The sequence below is a fragment of the Motacilla alba genome, chromosome 3 (assembly GCF_015832195.1).
Source record: "Motacilla alba alba isolate MOTALB_02 chromosome 3, Motacilla_alba_V1.0_pri, whole genome shotgun sequence".
Lineage (NCBI taxonomy): Eukaryota > Metazoa > Chordata > Aves > Passeriformes > Motacillidae > Motacilla > Motacilla alba.
This window is the reverse complement of record NC_052018.1, coordinates 53,259,417-53,276,483: the sequence shown is the minus strand read 5'-3', so window position 1 is coordinate 53,276,483 and position 17,067 is coordinate 53,259,417. Positions and strand designations below refer to the sequence as shown.

Genomic DNA, 17,067 nt, shown 5'->3' with positions numbered 1-17,067 from the left:
CCTTTTGGTTATTAATTTTGGGAAGTTTCTTTATTGTCTTTGTTCCCTGAAAGCTAGAATAAAACATAAGTAAGACTGATTCTCTTAAACTTCCAGGAAACATTGAGGGAAGGAAGAAAAAAAAGGAGAGCTGTCTTTGCTCTTAGCCATGGACCTGCGTGAACAACTGGAGAATACTGAGAGGAACTGGAATAAAGAAAAAATGGAATTGCTGGAGAGATTTGACAATGAAAGGAAAGAATGGGAATGTCAATGGAAGGTCATGCAGAAGAAAATAGAAGAGGTACTTTTAAACAAAAATCCAAACACTACCATTTTCGCTTGGGGTGAAGTGACATTGAGTCTCTTCAAGTCTTTTTTTCTGTGCTTTATCCTATTTCTTATGTGTCACTGGAAGTTTCTAAAAGTTGATGGAAGGATGAAAATCCTGGGATTAAGCAGTATTCGCAATTGCTTATTTAATAGGCATGAATACATAGTAGCAGGTGAATGTGGCTTTGTGAGCTATGAGATTATTGGCAGTACGTACTGCTGACAATTCAGTCATGGGCATGAGCCATGTTGCCTATATTACACATGCTTTTTTCAAGTAAATACTGAACAATGTGGGGTTTAGAAAATGCATATTTTGTAACAAAAATTTAGGCATTATAGTTATCTAGCAAAAAGGCTTTAGATGGCACAGGTCTGCTGGGGCAAATGGTAATATTAAAAAAAATGTATATATGAAGTAGTGCATGGTGCAGAATTATTCTGGCTAGAACCTGTTCCTTTTATGGATGACTCTTGGGAGAGAAAACAGGTACAGTAAATAGCATGAAACCACTTTTGTTTACAAATACTAGCAAACAGTCCCTGCTATTTGCAATGCATTTCCTTCCAGAAATAGTCACAGCAATTATTTATTATTCTTTTATCCCCAAATTGTCCCTGCAGCCAAACCCTCTGACACTCTCTAATGCATTAACTGAGTCTGCTTGGCAGGCTGTAGAGGCAAGTTTTTTCATTGGTGAGCTTTCCACATTTTTCATCTAATATACACATGGAGTAGTTTCACTTGCTCTCTGCCAGCACTGTCGTGTGGCTGAGCAGCACAGGAATGTATGGCAGAGATTGCTCACATGAAACTGAGAAGGAAAATGGTCAAAGCCAAAGGAATTGCAGCCATACACTGCCCATTAAACCAGCCTGCAGCAAAACCCCATAATGTCAACTCTCTTATATTTTACCCACAATTCTTGCAGACTTTGGTATCATGGTCTTAGCCACAGTTTGTCTTTTATGTTAGGACTTTTCTGTGCAGTCTTCCCTAATTTCACGGCCAAGCTGAGAATGCTTCAAAAGTTAGCAATGTGATCTGTATATGTAGTTGAATTTCATTTTCTTAGGTATAAGAGCTGATTTGGAGTGACAGTAATGAGAAGGTATTCTGGCTATTAGTAGACCTGACAATGTCAGCAAGGACTGTTTTCATCGTGTTCTTTATTAGCACAGAGATTAGGAAAGCATGACACAGACAGAAAAAGAGATAAAGAATGGAATGGGGCTGAGGAGAAGAGAATGAAGCAATTTGCTGGCTAGTGCAGGGCCAAACAAAACTACAGATTATACCCCAAGGTTTTTGGAATCCTAAGGTCCCCTCTTAGCTGTGACTATAGCTGCTGCTGATTTCAGATGCCTGACATTTCTTCTCCACAAGCCACATGTCTGGAGAAAAGGAGAGATAGATAATACCTTTTAAATGCCATTATCTGTAGAAGGATTTCCTCAATAAAATTTGTGCTTACTTGTCAGTTTGTATTTTAATTTGGCAGTTTTCTCTACCTCACCAAACCTAATTTACTTCTTCCAGAAAGGCATGTGGGGTTTAGGAGATATTATGGGGTGGTATCCTTCCTTCTTACTGGTATGCTGAATCCATATGAGGCTCTTATTTCTTGGAAATGGCAAAGTTCAGCCCTCAGTTTCCATGAGCAGCTGGGCTTTGGGAGTGAAATCTGAAAACCCAGGATGAGGTCAAGTGTTAAGTCTCTGAACGTGAGAATACTTCTAATCCACTGCACTACCCATGAAATGGCCACATGTTCTGCATGTTGTTGTTCTTTTCCACTGTCCTTCCAAAAGCTGTTGTGACAGCCTTGTGCACTGTGAGAGGGCAGGCAGATGGCTGCTCAGAGGTGCCTGTGTGCTTTCTTCATGAGAGCAAGTTAAGAATGAATGTTTATACAGAGCTGTGGGATTCTTGGCACTGGAAATTATACTGTAAGCGGAAGAGATTTTTTATGATGTTGCCATTTTTTTTCTAATTTATGTCTTAACACAGTTCCTAGTTTGAATGTGCTGGGTGACCAGAATTAACACCATTTACTAATGAAGCCACTGGATCTCAGCAGATAGCATGAAAGAAGAAGGTGACAGCACGTTGCCAAACAATACCATTCTGCAGTACTGATTTATCACTCCAGTCATAGGGAAAAATTCCACTTGTCTGAGAACTGAAGGAGTCTGCTCTAGTGCAGATGGCACTGTATTTTATGAGAATTCACTTCCTCTCCTTCAAATAATATGTTGTAATAGGCTGTAACATAGCCAGAACACTCTTTCTCTGTCCCATTCCTCCACATTCCCTGTCCATCAGGTAACAGTTGTGTCCACCACAGAGCGTGCTGATATTACTTGGAAAACAACCCTGCATCTTTTGGCTCAAGGCAGGGCCAGTTCTCTCCTGAGATCTCTTCCAGGCCCAACCATAGGTGGAAGCCATATATTGAAATTATGGCAGAGAGTTCGAGAATGATAACAGCCTTATCCTGTGGCAATCCTGGTGTTTGAATTGTCACACTAGGTGACTCAGCACTTTCCCTCTGACATGTCTAGAATCTTTCTAATCAGTGCTGCTGAGTGAAGCATCATTCAAAGCAGAAGATAAATATGGGGGCTTTGCCATAAAGCTCATTACAATATCATGTTTTAATAGAAGATTCTATTGTCTTTTCAGCTTTACCAGGAGGTAAAACTTAGGAGGGAGAGCAATATGACCATCCATGATAGCAAGGCCATTCAGAGCAAGATGCTGCAGCTGTCCATGCATTCCCCTACTTTGCAAAAGAGTGACACAGCAGAGCTGAACCATCAACACAATGTGGCAAATGACAGAATGGAGAAAGGGAGTCTGCTTGGTACAAAAGGAAACGAATGGAAGGAGCGCAGAAACAATATTCTGTTAATGGACAGTATGGCCTTTGAGAACCATGAAGAACCTGAAGACAGCCTCACCATTAAAACCTCTGAGCAAAATACCAAGAATTATATTGGTGATCTCAATGTAGTAAGTAAAGTTTGAGCATGTTTCAGTTACAAGGGGGAGGAAAACACTGAGGACTTTGTCCTGCCAGGTTAAGCTAAAGAACTGATCTCCCTGATTTTAGCTTTCCACAAGTCACTGTCTCTACTTGCTCCTAGGTTTGCTATCAATGAGTGTCTTCTCACTGTTTGAATGTGTTCCTGCTCTTTACCTGTGTTCATAAGGTGGAAGCATTTTTGTATCTTATCTCAACTGCTTCCCTCTGCTGTGAATCGTAAATGCAAATTACCACAAGTTTCAAATTAATTCTGGAGATATCATTTTAAATGTATATATTAAAGGCCTGTTTTTATATTTATAAAGGCTCTTAAAGAACTTGCCAGAGTCAGTGAAGAATTATGCAGCTATCAAGAGGAAATTCGAAAGAAGTCCAATCACAGAAGGTAAAAGCATCTTTGGACTTCTTATGTTAGAGGAAGGAAATGGATATTTCTCCTTATGCTTTTTCACTTTGAAGGCAGGTTTGCTGTTGGGTTTATGAGTTGGGCAGTTCCTACCCTCCTAGTGTTTCAGTGATCAGTATAAAACATTCAAATGAAATATGCTGAAATATTATACAAAGGCAGGTTTTACTAACAAAATAGATTTTATATATAGAGAACATACAAATTCAGATTAGGACCTATATGAGATGAAAATGTATTTGTTTCTAATGGCTGTACAGAGGATTTGGAAAGTGAACAGATATTTCTATCTACTCTGGCCCCATTGCCATGTAGTTTTATAAAACACTGTATGAGTTTCTCAGGCTGGGAATTTCTTACTTAAAGCCCAAATCTAGCCTTAAGCATGGGGGATGTGTCAGGAACTGATGATCCAAGAGCAGACAGAAAGCAAGAGAGGGAAGAACTACTATACGTTTGTACTAATGGAAAAACAGCAAGTCAGACCCTGAAAAGTATGGCAAATGAACATTCCATCATCTGTTAAAAATTCAGTGTTCATTGTCTTCTCCAGCAAGCTAAACACCAGACTGCCTCTTGAGTTGTGCAGAAATTCTCAGGTAAAACTGAACCTTCTCAGGTGCTCCCAAAGGTCAGAGGGATTTCTCACTCTCCGCCATGTGATCAGTTAAAAGTCTGTCACTAATTCATTATTTTAGCTGGGCTACTCTTTGTATCTCTAGAGCAAATGGATTCATAGCTGATGCATAAGTTTTAAAGATGCTTTTTTATCATATATCAAAAGTCAGATCTCATGTGTAAGGTTATGAACCTAAACAAGAGATACACTGTGTCCTACAGCTTTCTTCATTCAGTTCATAGTCAGGTAGACTCCTGTGAGTCATTAGAACAAGATCCTACTGTACTTATTGTACCAGAGACAAGGAAACAGTCATCATCTGAAAAACTCAGAAAGGATTTTATGGCAAAGGAAAGGAATGCAAATTCCTTTCATTGACCTTTCCTGAAATTTTTTGTGTGTGTTTCAGCTGTGCTGTGTACATCAGCTGCAGCAAAACTGCTCCCAAACCTTTTTAAGTAGCCAGTGTTAAAACACCTGCTTCTGGGGAGAATTAATCCATACTGAGGTCCTCTGGAATGTTCCTTATTGCTCATCCCTAAAACACCTCTTCTATTATTTCCAGAATGAAGTCACTTCCTTTCCTGGGGGAATTTGAGGAAACCCAAAACACAGTTATTCTGCCTGAGATGAACCATGTGTCCAGCAATGAATCACAGACTTTTGAAACAGAGGAGCATAATAATAGGAAGAATCTGATGAGCTCCACCAAGGCCTTGAAGGACATTTCTTATGGTAGTCTTACTGGTGACGTAGGAACAGATTTCAGACCTTGGCAAAAGAAAGAAGCTCCACCAGTTCCTCCACGGAGCACTTCTCGGCACCTAACAAACTCACTTTCTGCAGTCATTCAGCTTTCAGAAGCACCCATAAGAGATCCAGGCATCAAAAGCAATTGCAAGGCTCAGGATTGTTGGAATGGGGGGAAACTTAGGAATCCTTCACCTGTAAACAAAAATAAATCTGCAGTAGCCTGTGCAAATGAAGGGCAGGCTGTGAAAGTTCCTGTGATGGTAACTGCTGCAATACCTGTAACCAAAAATGAGTGCAATGTTCCAACAAATTTCTGCCACAACACATGGGCATATGATATGGGCAAGCTTGGAAAAGACAATAAAAATGAGCCTTCCCCACTGTCAGCCCAAAAGAGTTGTTCAGATGGAAATATGGCCCAAAGCAACAAGATGCATCAGAAACAAAACACCAAGTCTCACAGCAACCCTTTTTACAGCAATGACTTTTATGCCCCTGCTACCTCGCACAATGATCTTTTGGAAGACACCAGGTATCCTTTGGGAAAGACCCAAAGAAATGAAACGCTAGCAGCAAAGATTGATGAGTTTAATCGGACTGTATTTCACACAGATAAATGTAACAATGCTCTGCAGGAAAATCAGGTGCCTCAAACAGCATCAGAAGATCACAAACCCTGCGGTCCGCCATGTGACTCCACTGCTAGCAGGGCAGAAACTGTAAATACATCTTGTGTTTCCAATCCCAAGCTCTCTGCAGCAAAGGAGCAAGAAACTAACAACCCCAGCAAAGTTGTCAGGACAGCAGGGCAACAAAAACACGTGAATGGACTTCCAAATACTAGTGGTTACAGGCACATGCTTCACGAGCATGACTGGAGACCAAGTAATTTATCCGGCCGCCCGCGTTCAGCTGACTCAAGGTCCAACTATGGTGTTGTTGAAAAGCTTTTGAAAACCTATGAAAAATCAACTGTGACTTCTCTGTGTAATGCAAAATGCTGCAAAGATAAGAGGACACAGGCAAATTCTGAATTCACCAATGGGGGTTGCGAGACACTGAGTCAGTATTTAGAAATGCTCCAGATTGAGCAAGAAAAACAAGACTTTCCGAGGAATTCAGCCAGGCATATTGGGCAGCAACTCAAGCAAGGAAAAGAGAGACAGAAGTTACCAGAGGTAAGGTTCATAGGAATGACAAAAGCAAAACAATTCCATTCCATAACAAGCCTCAGACTCTTAAATGGGGCAGACTAACATTATATTGTAACTACTTATGTAAAAATAGATACTTTAGGCCAGGATCTGGATGAATCAGGAGCATTTCCTCTGCAGATTAAGAGTTGTGGGAGGGCAGAAGCGTGTAAGTAAGAATGAGCAGTGAAGACGTGCCAGATTCTTATCCCTGCTGGTGTTCTGCAAAGCTAGTTTTTTTTCTACAGTGCAGTTATGCTAAGATTGAACTAGTGAGAGCTTCAACCAGGTTTTAACACCCTCTCTCCTTCCTTTAGCTGATGTGTTGTGTCATAAGACTTCCTATAGGGCTTAAGCAGACTTGGCCATGCACCAAACCCTAGAGGTCTTAGATAACATTTTTCAGTATCCAGGGTGCTGCTTGGATCAGGATTTCCTTGGAACTGCCTATGACAAGGAGTATTGTGACTCCATAAAGATTCCAGTAATAAAGTAACCTTCTCTTATTCATGTCTCAGTTCCAACTTTTCCTATATATTCAAACATAGGCTCACAGAAACAGAAGAGCATGGCATGACTAATTAATTTATATTTGGCTGAAGTTTATTTTCAGAAGTTTAGAAATATTGCCTTTGCCAACATTCTTTCTTAATGAGAAGGCAAACAGATGGTTTGGAAAACACTCTGTAAGTTGCAGGTTCTGTAAAAGTCCAAAAAGGACACAAAGAGATGTGCCTCTTGGAATCTCAAAAAAGATAAGGCAGGTGTGTTTTGAGCTGGGAAACTTAAATGAGTTCAGGCTGTCAGCTGGTATGCCTTAAACTGGCACAAATTCACAGACTTCAGTGGAGCTATATAGATATAAGCAGCTGAGAATCTGACCATGCAGATTTTCTTCTGCATGTCTCTGACAGCCTTACTGGGATGCAATGTCTTGCTTAACAGGCACATCTTTCCTTCAGCACAGAAATAAAAAAAACGTGAAGCTTCTGATTTCTTTTTCATCCAATAAACTTTTGACAGGCAAGCAAAATTTCATCAATTTATATGGAGGAAAGGAATATTGACTTTTTTCACAGGCTCACATTTTATATTGTCATTTCTGTCTGTAGAAACTAAGTATAGAATTCTGCCTGACCAGGAGATACCATTTTATGTCCAGCAGAATTAATGTCACAGAGATGTAAAGAACTACATGTGGCTTGAGGCACTGGGTTTATTTTCATTATATCAAATTTACATCAATGTAGCTATGATCAAAATCTGTGGAGTTTCCTCTGCATCTCTATGGCTCTGCTGGTAGACATGACACTGTATTAACACATAACCAATCTGAATTAGTTACCAAGTTAAACAGCTTCACACTGAACTAATGGAAACAGAGTTTCCTGAAATAGGATCTATCAAAAAATACCTGAGAAGTATGTAGATCCTACTCCAGTAATATCAGATGGTATTCTGAGTCCTACACTTGGAATATTTTACAGCATTCATTGACAAAAAAACTTATAGAAACTAAAAGATAAGAGGAAATGTCAATTTTGTCTTGCACTATCATTTATAAGTTTTCTTGTATCTGACACTTGTCTTCATGTATTTTAAACCACAACTGATGTGAGAATCCCTGTACATAGAAATAGCTGTTCTTTTGCATTCTGTGCATTGCTACGCTCCTTTTAATAGCTTCCAACCACCTGCTCTGAGGTCACCACAAATGTCTTCCTGCATTCCCGCTGCATTCCACAAAAGCTGTAACTTGTTAAAGCAAGGACTTGCCTTTGTGTTCTAGATATGTGTGCCAGTGAAATGTTCGAGTGAGAAGGGCTTCTCCCGTCCCGCTCGGCCAGCAAATCGCCGCCTACCTTCCAGATGGGCATCCAGATCCCCATCAGCACCGCCTGCTGTGAGAAGAGCAGTGTACAACTCTGTCTCCTTTCGGTCAGAGACCTCAGTAGTCTGAACCCAGGGCTGGGTTGGATGGTGTTGTGAAAGCTCTAAGCCTCACTATAACTGTGTTTGGTATGTGTCGTAGCAACCAGTTCCACACTGTTGTGTTTTGTCCAAGAGTGACCCCCACCACATGCCGGACAAAGCATTCTGAATCTTAGGTCATCATCACCATGGTCTTCAGTGTTTTTATTGAGATGAAATAGAGATATCCCTGGTTTTCTCTGTTTTTTGGGGGTGTTTTTTAACAGTTCACCAGGAATTTCTTTTGAACGGCATCTTTCTTAATTTGTTGATCAATTTTGAGTTGAAACAATGTATAGTGCTGTATATTCTGACTTTTCTGCAAACAGCAGAACATAAAGCTGTATGCATGATCATGTGTTTGTAGGTGCATGTGTTGGACTAGGAGGTATACTGGCCTGTATTTAGAAGAGACAAACTGTGCTAGTGTTGACATTGAAATTACAACCTATATGCCTACATATATATATATATATATATATATATAAATATATATATATATATATCTACTTTGTGTTTATTTTAAAAAGTTTGAAATATACAGTCCCGATGACATTTATATTTTGTATATCTTTTACATAGGTTCATAGGTGTAGTATTTAATGTAAAAAAACTAAATATGCATTTTTTGTGACTGATCGCAGTGAAAATGCCTTGCACAATATGTATCTGAAGCAGACTAGCTTGACTGATTTGTCAGTCATGCTTCATGGCATCCTCGTTCAGTTTCCTAACCCTAATGCTAGGTCAAAATTCCCAAACATATTTTTTCTGAATTAAAATATTATATTATTTGTAATGCATTAGCCTTTTTCAGCACCAGAGACATTTCTGAAATGTTCCAAACCCTTTACAAAGCTTAAATGTGCCATTATATATATATAGCATACTGTAAACACTTTGGTAGATTCAGCTATTCTAACATACAATTTATGAAGGGAAGAAAAGAGTTGTATATGCTCAATTCTGTAAAGCTTATTTTTCCTTCTAGCACTATACTTTGAGGTTTGGCAAAGTCAGATAACAATGGACTTGTTTACTTTCACTCAAGGCAGGAGAACAGGCACCGTGGCTCCCAGTGCTGCAGCCGCACTCCTTTTTTACTCTTCTCCTAGACTAGAGTGCCTGAGCCACTTGCTAATTCCCTGCTCCTGGACTGACTCGTGGCAGTCAGTTATGAAGTTTACTTGCACTCTGGCAACAAGCTGCATCTAGTAGGGAAATACTGCATCAAGATATGATCACAATGGTGCCCGAAATCCTGACACATGGCATTGCGACTCCGGTGTTGCCATCACTTGACTTGGTGTTATTTGCCATCTGAAAGGCATGCATAGAGCCTGGCTTGTTCCTTCTCACAAAGTGAAAGAAGTATGGATGCCATCCAGGCTCTGAACTTTCAGAAAGACAGTGTCCTTCATCCTGGAATTTTTGCACCTTTCGTTAGGCTGTTGCTGGCTATCCAGTGCAGAAATGATGACAAATGTTACCTTTAAACAGCATGTCTAGGTCAGAAGGAGTAAAAAGGCACTTTTTAACATCAGCCTGATCTTGTCTGGCAATTTTTCTTCTTCTTCTGGAGAAACATAGTGTGTTCAAAGGAATTTCAAAAATCATCCCGGGATCCATTAATGTGCTCATCTTCTTATGTGAATGTAAAAAGGATTTCAGAGAGAGTATAGGCTTTTGTCCTAGTGAATTGTATATGTGGCAATATAGGGAAAATTTAATGTGCTTAATTTGGTAGTGATCTGTTGTTCTATTCCAGTCATGTTGAGAATTCACACTTTTTTCCTTCCTTTAAGGACCTTATTCTTCTTTCTTCTTTGTTTTTGAAGAGAGAGAAAACAGGAGGCCCTGTGTTCTGAGCAATAGCCTGTGTGGTAGCATTGGTAACAGTTCAGGCTTGTGAATATTGGAGTGAGCAGGCATTAGAACCATAAATCCCAATTTATCATGCCATTGTGGCTGCCTGCTTGGCCAAAAATACACTCAGAATAATTTGCTCTATCTAAACTTCTGGTCCTTTCTAGGTCTATCCCACAATACATGAAGACTTCAAGCAAATCAACAATTCATCAAAAACTTACTCAGACATAATTGCAAAGTTATTGATGGAAAAGATACAAGGACAGAAAATCTTGAAGAAAATTCATACAGTTTGGATAGAGACAAAAATCTGTGTGCTCAGGTGAAAAATCAAGGGTTCTATAAATTTGACTGTTTACCCTAATTTAGAAATTGAAGCACTCCATTAGCTTCCTCAGCACTAGAAAAATTAGACATGATTCACGGTAAATTTGGAACATGGTTTAATATTCTATCTAACTGTGGAAATTAACAAACCAGAACACCTTGCAAATTGACCTTTTAAATGCCTAAGCAGCTGATCAGCTTTGAATGCCTAATGCTGGGGAAAGGGTAATATGAGAGAATTGTAAAAAAATGTTCTTAACTTCAGTCACTGTTGACTGCAAAAACACTTGTTTAAATTACCTTTATGGTGAAGTTAAGCAGTTTTGTTCTGAGAAATTGTGATGCACCTTTGTTTGAAGTATGTAACTCCAAAAGCATTTCTCTTGATTAGTCAGTGAAGGTGTTTCTTTAGTTCCCTTCAGTTTCTTTGGTTGCGTTGGACATAGACCACATTGTTGAATCACAGAGAAAGGATCAAATACCAACAACATTCCCTGATGTATGTAAGTTAAATGAACAGAAGGTTTTTGAAATAAACGAATAGGTCAAGGATGAGTCCATTTTGTCAAGATTTTCTGTGTCAGTCTAATTTTAGACATTGCTTCTGATGCCTAAAAGTACCAAAACTGGTGATTTTGGTCTGCAGACGGCTAGTTGGAAAGCCTAACTTTAGAAAATTGCCACTGTTGCTGTTTAAATATGCTCTTCAAATGCAAATGAATGTGGTGATTTTTCTAGTTCCCACAACTGTGGTTATTGAACCACAGTAAAGGCTTTATTCACTTATTTGCTGTAGGGAGAAAAGCTCCTTTGGGCTTTCAAGTTCCCCTGTGTTGTTTCTGACAAGGAAATCTACACATATACACACACTTGTGCAAGAAACACAAATGATCTAAGCATAACTTGACCTTCCTATTAATCCTAATGTCACCAATGGAAGTGGTGAGCTTTGTAAGCCTGTTTCTGAAATAGGTTTTAGTAATTTTATTCCTCCGTACCCTGTCTGAAGTCTTAATGCAGATATATGTTATTCTTACTTGCACCCTGAATTAGTCTCTCTTTATTGCATGTCTTATTAACACCCTGGAGACACAGAGTCAGCTGCCTATTGAAATGGGGATGTCACTAGGAATCAGATGTCTGGTACTTATTGACAAAAAGCATCGTTCTCCCACATGCCAGGACATACAGCCATAATCTTACCCGACCTTTTTATGGAAGAGCGTGGCAGGGTAGAAGCACACAGAGAAGAATCACTCATATGTAACAGAGCAGGCCGCCTAGAGGCTAGAAAATTGGCCTGACTCAGACCCTCTGCTGGAGGCAGGAGTAGAGGAGAATAATTCCTTTCAAAACCTCTGCATATCATTCCTCAAACTCAGAGTACACCTCCATTAGGCGTTGTCTTTCCAATGTAAGTGACATACTTATGTATCTTTAAAATGTTGCTGAAGGAACGATCTTTGTTTTCCAGCAACAACACAGTTGTCCCTCACTATTACACACACGGTAAGGGAGTTGGCTGTTATATGTAGGAAAGGATTTGCAATCAACGTAATAGAATTTTCCAGAGCATTCAGAGCACCAATTTATTTCTCCAGTTGTCTATTTTAAAAATTGGAGTTTTAAATAGGAATTTTGTATCCAAATGTCTTCAACAACATTCTAGCAAAGATGTACAGCAATGCAGAAGGCAGGCCCAAGAACTTACACAATTCTCACCATGCTGCTACGCAAAAAATTTCTTTGGCTTTGAGATCTGTAATATACAACTCTAGCCATTCTGTGCTGATAGTCTCAGTAATGGTATTCTCATTTGTAATGGTGTCTTTAGTTGTCTACATGTGTTTACACTGGAAGGTGCTCTAAATGCACAAAATCAAAGCCTCTTGTTTCCTCTGGCCTTCCCACCCCTCTTTGATTCTTAGCGTGTACTTTTATGTGGTTTATTGCTGTTAGTCTGTATGTATATGCCATGCCATAGGACTTTCTATGTGTACTGCAGCCAAAATATTTTTTGGACAGGCTGTTCTAAGAATATTACTATTACTATAATATTACTATTGCCATTCACAAATATATTAGATCTTGATCTATTGTTTTGCATCACTGAAAATGCACTTTCTTCACTGTTAATGGCATACATTATACAGAATTTGTGCTTTTGCTTTTTGAATGACAATTCATCTGCTTTTGCACTTTGGTTCTACCCCTCTCCCTCAGACCTCTTCTGCTGGCAAAGTTCTTGTATCAGTAGAGATGTGTTTCTGATGTGTCCAGTTGTTCCAGTTGCTGTGTGGCTGTGGCGGCTCATACCTAAGGGTGCCTTGCTAACTATGTTGCTCTAGACAGAATTGTACTAGAATTCTTGTACTAGAATTTCCATGGGATGAGAGAGATTGAACCATTAACATGATCAAAGTGAATGTGCTGTTAATGCCTTTTCTCTAGTACCTGCTGTCAGCAATGTTTCTGTCAAAGGGTCTGGAATTTGTTTCCTCCTAGTGGTGCATGACTGTGTGTGTGTATGGATGGCCAAGATTCACTGAAAAATGACACTGTAGGGGAGTCCATACATGTTATATCTTGAAGTCAGATTATCTAATGTCTGAGCCCAAAATATACTGGTCTATTACATGAGATAGTTTTTCCCTTTACTGTGGAGTAAATGCAATCCCAAAAGGAACAGCTGGAAGAGAGTAGGTCCTGCACAGGTATGTCTAAGGTATGTAACACAAGTAAGCAAGCTTTGCTGGCTGATATTATTGGGCGAGTTAAAATCTCTTGACTAGTCAACTCATTAAAGCCAGAGATTCTTTAATATTAGAGACAATGGATGCATAGACTTCTGCTTATCTGCTAATGTACCACAGGGATTGTAATGCTGAGGAGTCTGATTTTGATTGTCTTCCACATGGAGGGAGGCCACTGGCTTGGCAGATGTGCCTGCACTTCTGCCAGTGCCCCTCAAATTTCCCTGATTGAGTTTACTGCAGCTAGAATAATTTCTAAATCATATTCACGGTAGGAAAGGACTGTCATTAAATAAAATTGCAGTCATATGTGAACTCTGCAAACAGGACACTGCCAGCTGGCATGGTGACACAGAAAATGATACTGAATTTCTCTTCTGTATCATGAGATATCTGCAGCAGGTCAGCTGTTCTGGTACCATACGTGATGTAGAGCTGCTTAAGATGTTGTTCGAAGAACACCACAGCCAGATATGTGTGTACATATGGCGTGCTTGTTTCTTTGCAAGATCTTTCTAGTTTTCATGAAGATATTCTGATTGTTTTGGGAGTTTGGGATTTATTTTTTTTTCCAAATTCAGCTGAAGACACTTGACCTACCCATGCTGTTGCTGGTAAGAAGTCTCATAGGAGTTCTTCTGAAGCCAAAATATCTACTCAGAGAGTAGCTGGCTACCAAAGGAGGTAAGATGGTGAGATGTAAGTTGAACAAGACAGTTCACAAACTGGCTCATACACTCTTAGATCTTTGTGCGCACACACACACAAATACTTGCGCATGCACGCACATCTTAGAAACTTTTCTTCTAGGAAGTCCCATAGTGTCCAGTGAAGCTGTTTTTTGCTGTAAGACACTTTACTGCATATATGAGCACCACAGCCAGACATACAGAAAAATGATGTCTAATATTGTATGTAAACAGACTCCTCCCAAAGAATGGCACTGAAATGTTTACATAAAAATAACATGTGACTTAATGGGATCCAGCAGTTTCTGAAAGCCCAGTTTCATGTAAGTAAATGCAATCGAACCTTTTAATGAAAGAAATGTGCTTATGCATGTAATATTTTCCTTCAAAGTATTATAAGCCTACCTAACAGCTCTGATCATGGTTTTGCCTCTTGTACTGTGGGGGAAAAAAAGAAAAAAAGTGAAAATAGAGATAATAAGAAAAATTCTCAAGCTTAGGCACGGAAAAATGGCTGTACAGGTCTCCCTGTACATGGATGAGACTTTGTCAGTTTAAGATTAACAGTGTTTTCCATGCAAAGATCTTCCATTTCTCATCTCTGCAGTTTTACTCTGTCTATCAGAAGGGGACAATTCAACCACCTTAGAAGAGAAATAGACCTAGTAAAAATAGTTCTATGGAGGCTTCTTTTCACTTTCCAGCTTCTCTTCCACAGCCCTCCAGACCTGCAAAACACATGATGTTTCTACAGACCAGATGAGAGAAAACAGAGGAAGATGGCTTTAGTTATCTTTGTGCAACAGGCACTGCAGAAGCCAGTTTGGGGCTGAATAGTTTCTCGGTCCTTTTTTTCTTCTGTAGTGTGGAAAAAGCTTTTTCCTTTTCTGTGCAGGAGTCTGTATTCCTTTCAACTACCCTTTGGATGGATTTCTGCAATTTTAATTAATTTTACAGCAAAATTTCACAGCAGTTGGGACAGAAAGTGAAGAAATCCTCATTTACTATTGGAAGTTGGCCAAAAGCTGAACTAGATGTACAAAGGGCCAAGACAAATTTAAGACTGTTTAAAAATCTCTTGCCAAAGTGATCTGCAGTCAGCCCACCGAGGTTTTTAGAAGTGAACTGTCTCTTTAAGCTTGGCTCCAACTTCTTTCTCCTGTAGTGAGTGGAGAGTGGGTGATGAAAGTAATTTGCAACATTCAGAAATGAAGATAACAGTGGTCTGATGATTTAAGTAGCATTATGCTGCTTGCAAAGCCTCCTATGAGTTATGTGTTAGATATTCTGTTTTTCCTAGAATGCCATTTAGTGCCAGCCTGCACGTATTTTGGCCTAGACTGCTGTCTCATAGGTTGTATACATTTAGATGTGTCTGGGAGACCCAGGCTCATGTAATGCTGGAGCCATCACCTCTGTCATCATTCGAGAAACATTTGAGGAAATCAGAGCTCACTAATTCCAAGTGCCTAATTTCCTTTTATGTCTCTATACACACAGAAATATACACATCACATGGATATATACACTGATCTTTTTTTTTTTTTTTTGCTTCCTTCTTGTTTTGCACTGTATGGAAACAAGAGTGGGGCCTGTACATGGTCTTATAGTCAGTCTCAGCTAAAATGGAACAAGCAAGGCTGTTATGGTGGACTTGGGATCCCAATCAAAATCCCATTGAAAGGAAGTGTTGTGACATTTTAGGGTAGGAAGTTGAACCAAATAATTTATCATTTCTTTCAGCTAAAGCAGTCCTAATCCTTTCTCATGATATTTTGTTCAAGCATTATAGGTTTGCATCTGTCTTTACAGGACCAGTGTAAATATATATATATATATTTTTTCCCCTACCTACATTTTCCTGTGATTTGAAGAAAGACAGGCTGTAGATAAAATGATGCCTTAAGTTTTAGCTTTCATATTTTCCAGATTCTGTACTGCATTAGTATATAACTCTGAACTTCATATAAAGTGTTAGCCATTTCTTCTCACAGTTTAGTTAGACAAAGCAATCCTTTTCCAGTTTGAGAACCAAGGACACAGTTGCAGCTTCAGGCCCCAAAAGTGTAAACAACAGCAAATTGAAGAAAGCAAACTGGGAGAATGGGACTTCATAACCTGAAGCTGTAATTGGGCAATTAACCCCAATATGCAAATGGACCAAATCTTATAAAAGTGTGAAAACTCATGACACTCCATCCATCTTGGGTATGGCCTTGGCCAGGCTCTTCTACTGCCCAACGTGTATCCTTTGAAGGCCTTTTAATAAATACCTACTTTATTCCTTTAAGTCTGTCTAGCATCTGTTCTAGGTACCTTCTCAAGGCATCAAAAAGACTTTAATTAACAGTGAAGATTTCCCCAATTCAGGAAGATTGGATTGAGTTCATTCACTTGGCACACAGGGGTCAAATGTAAACTGTGTCTGACAGGAATGTATCTCTGAAATCTGAGAGGAACTGAGTCTTCAAATTCAGACTTTTGGTTTATATTAATTGCTACTTGAACCTCCCTAAAATCCAAAATCAAATCTCAGATTAATCTGTCAGTCCTAATGTTTCCCACAGAGTTTGACATTGAAATGACTGAAGAGAGAAACTTCAAATTTTATGTGCATGTATAAGTATTAGCAGTGTACAGTAATAAATCTCACAGCACTTCATGCGGGCTTAAATTTCCTGCTACTATTTCACACTGGTGATCACTAGCCTGTAAGAACGACTGTGTAAAAGCCATGAACCCACAGGGAAAACTATAATAAAAAACAGGAAAAAAAAAAAAAAAAGGAAAGAAAAGAAACCCAAAAAACCAAAACAAACAAACCCCACCCAAAAAAAACCCCAAACAAACCAAACAAAAAACCTTGCAGAAAAAAGCCACATGTGGAACATCTCTCCTAAAACAAGGAAGCAGATTCCACCAGCTTTGCTGCACAGGCTTCAACTCTGATGACATATTGCTATAGATGGGTATAAAAAAGGAGGGGTCTGTTCCTCCTGTACAGGGGAGCATTAGATGAACTTCTCTGTGCTCATAGCTGGATTCCCAGGTTTGCACTGACTTTCCTGAGCAAGCAACAATTGTCAGAGCTGGACTGAAATCAGCTCTTGTGCCATAAGTGGGTA

General features: G+C 39.3%; 1 protein-coding gene across 1 annotated transcript; it reads left to right on the top strand.

The window, feature by feature from the left end:
* The first annotated feature begins 113 nt into the window (after nt 1-113).
* On the top strand, nt 114-16,604 carry KIAA0408 (KIAA0408 ortholog). Its single transcript, XM_038132060.1, has 5 exons — nt 114-283; nt 2,999-3,328; nt 3,668-3,747; nt 4,953-6,318; nt 8,123-16,604. The coding sequence occupies exons 1-5, from the start codon at nt 149-151 to the stop codon at nt 8,291-8,293; spliced, it is 2,082 nt and encodes a 693-aa protein (XP_037987988.1). The 5' UTR covers nt 114-148; the 3' UTR covers nt 8,294-16,604.
* The last annotated feature ends 463 nt before the right edge of the window (nt 16,605-17,067 follow it).

Coding starts and splice junctions, on each gene's coding strand:
- KIAA0408 (XM_038132060.1), top strand. CDS start 149: ATGGACCTGCGTGAACAACTGGAGAATACTGAGAGGAACTGGAATAAA. Junction 3,329..3,667: donor ATATTGGTGATCTCAATGTA/GTAAGTAAAGTT, acceptor ATATTTATAAAG/GCTCTTAAAGAACTTGCCAG. Junction 6,319..8,122: donor AGAGACAGAAGTTACCAGAG/GTAAGGTTCATA, acceptor TTTGTGTTCTAG/ATATGTGTGCCAGTGAAATG.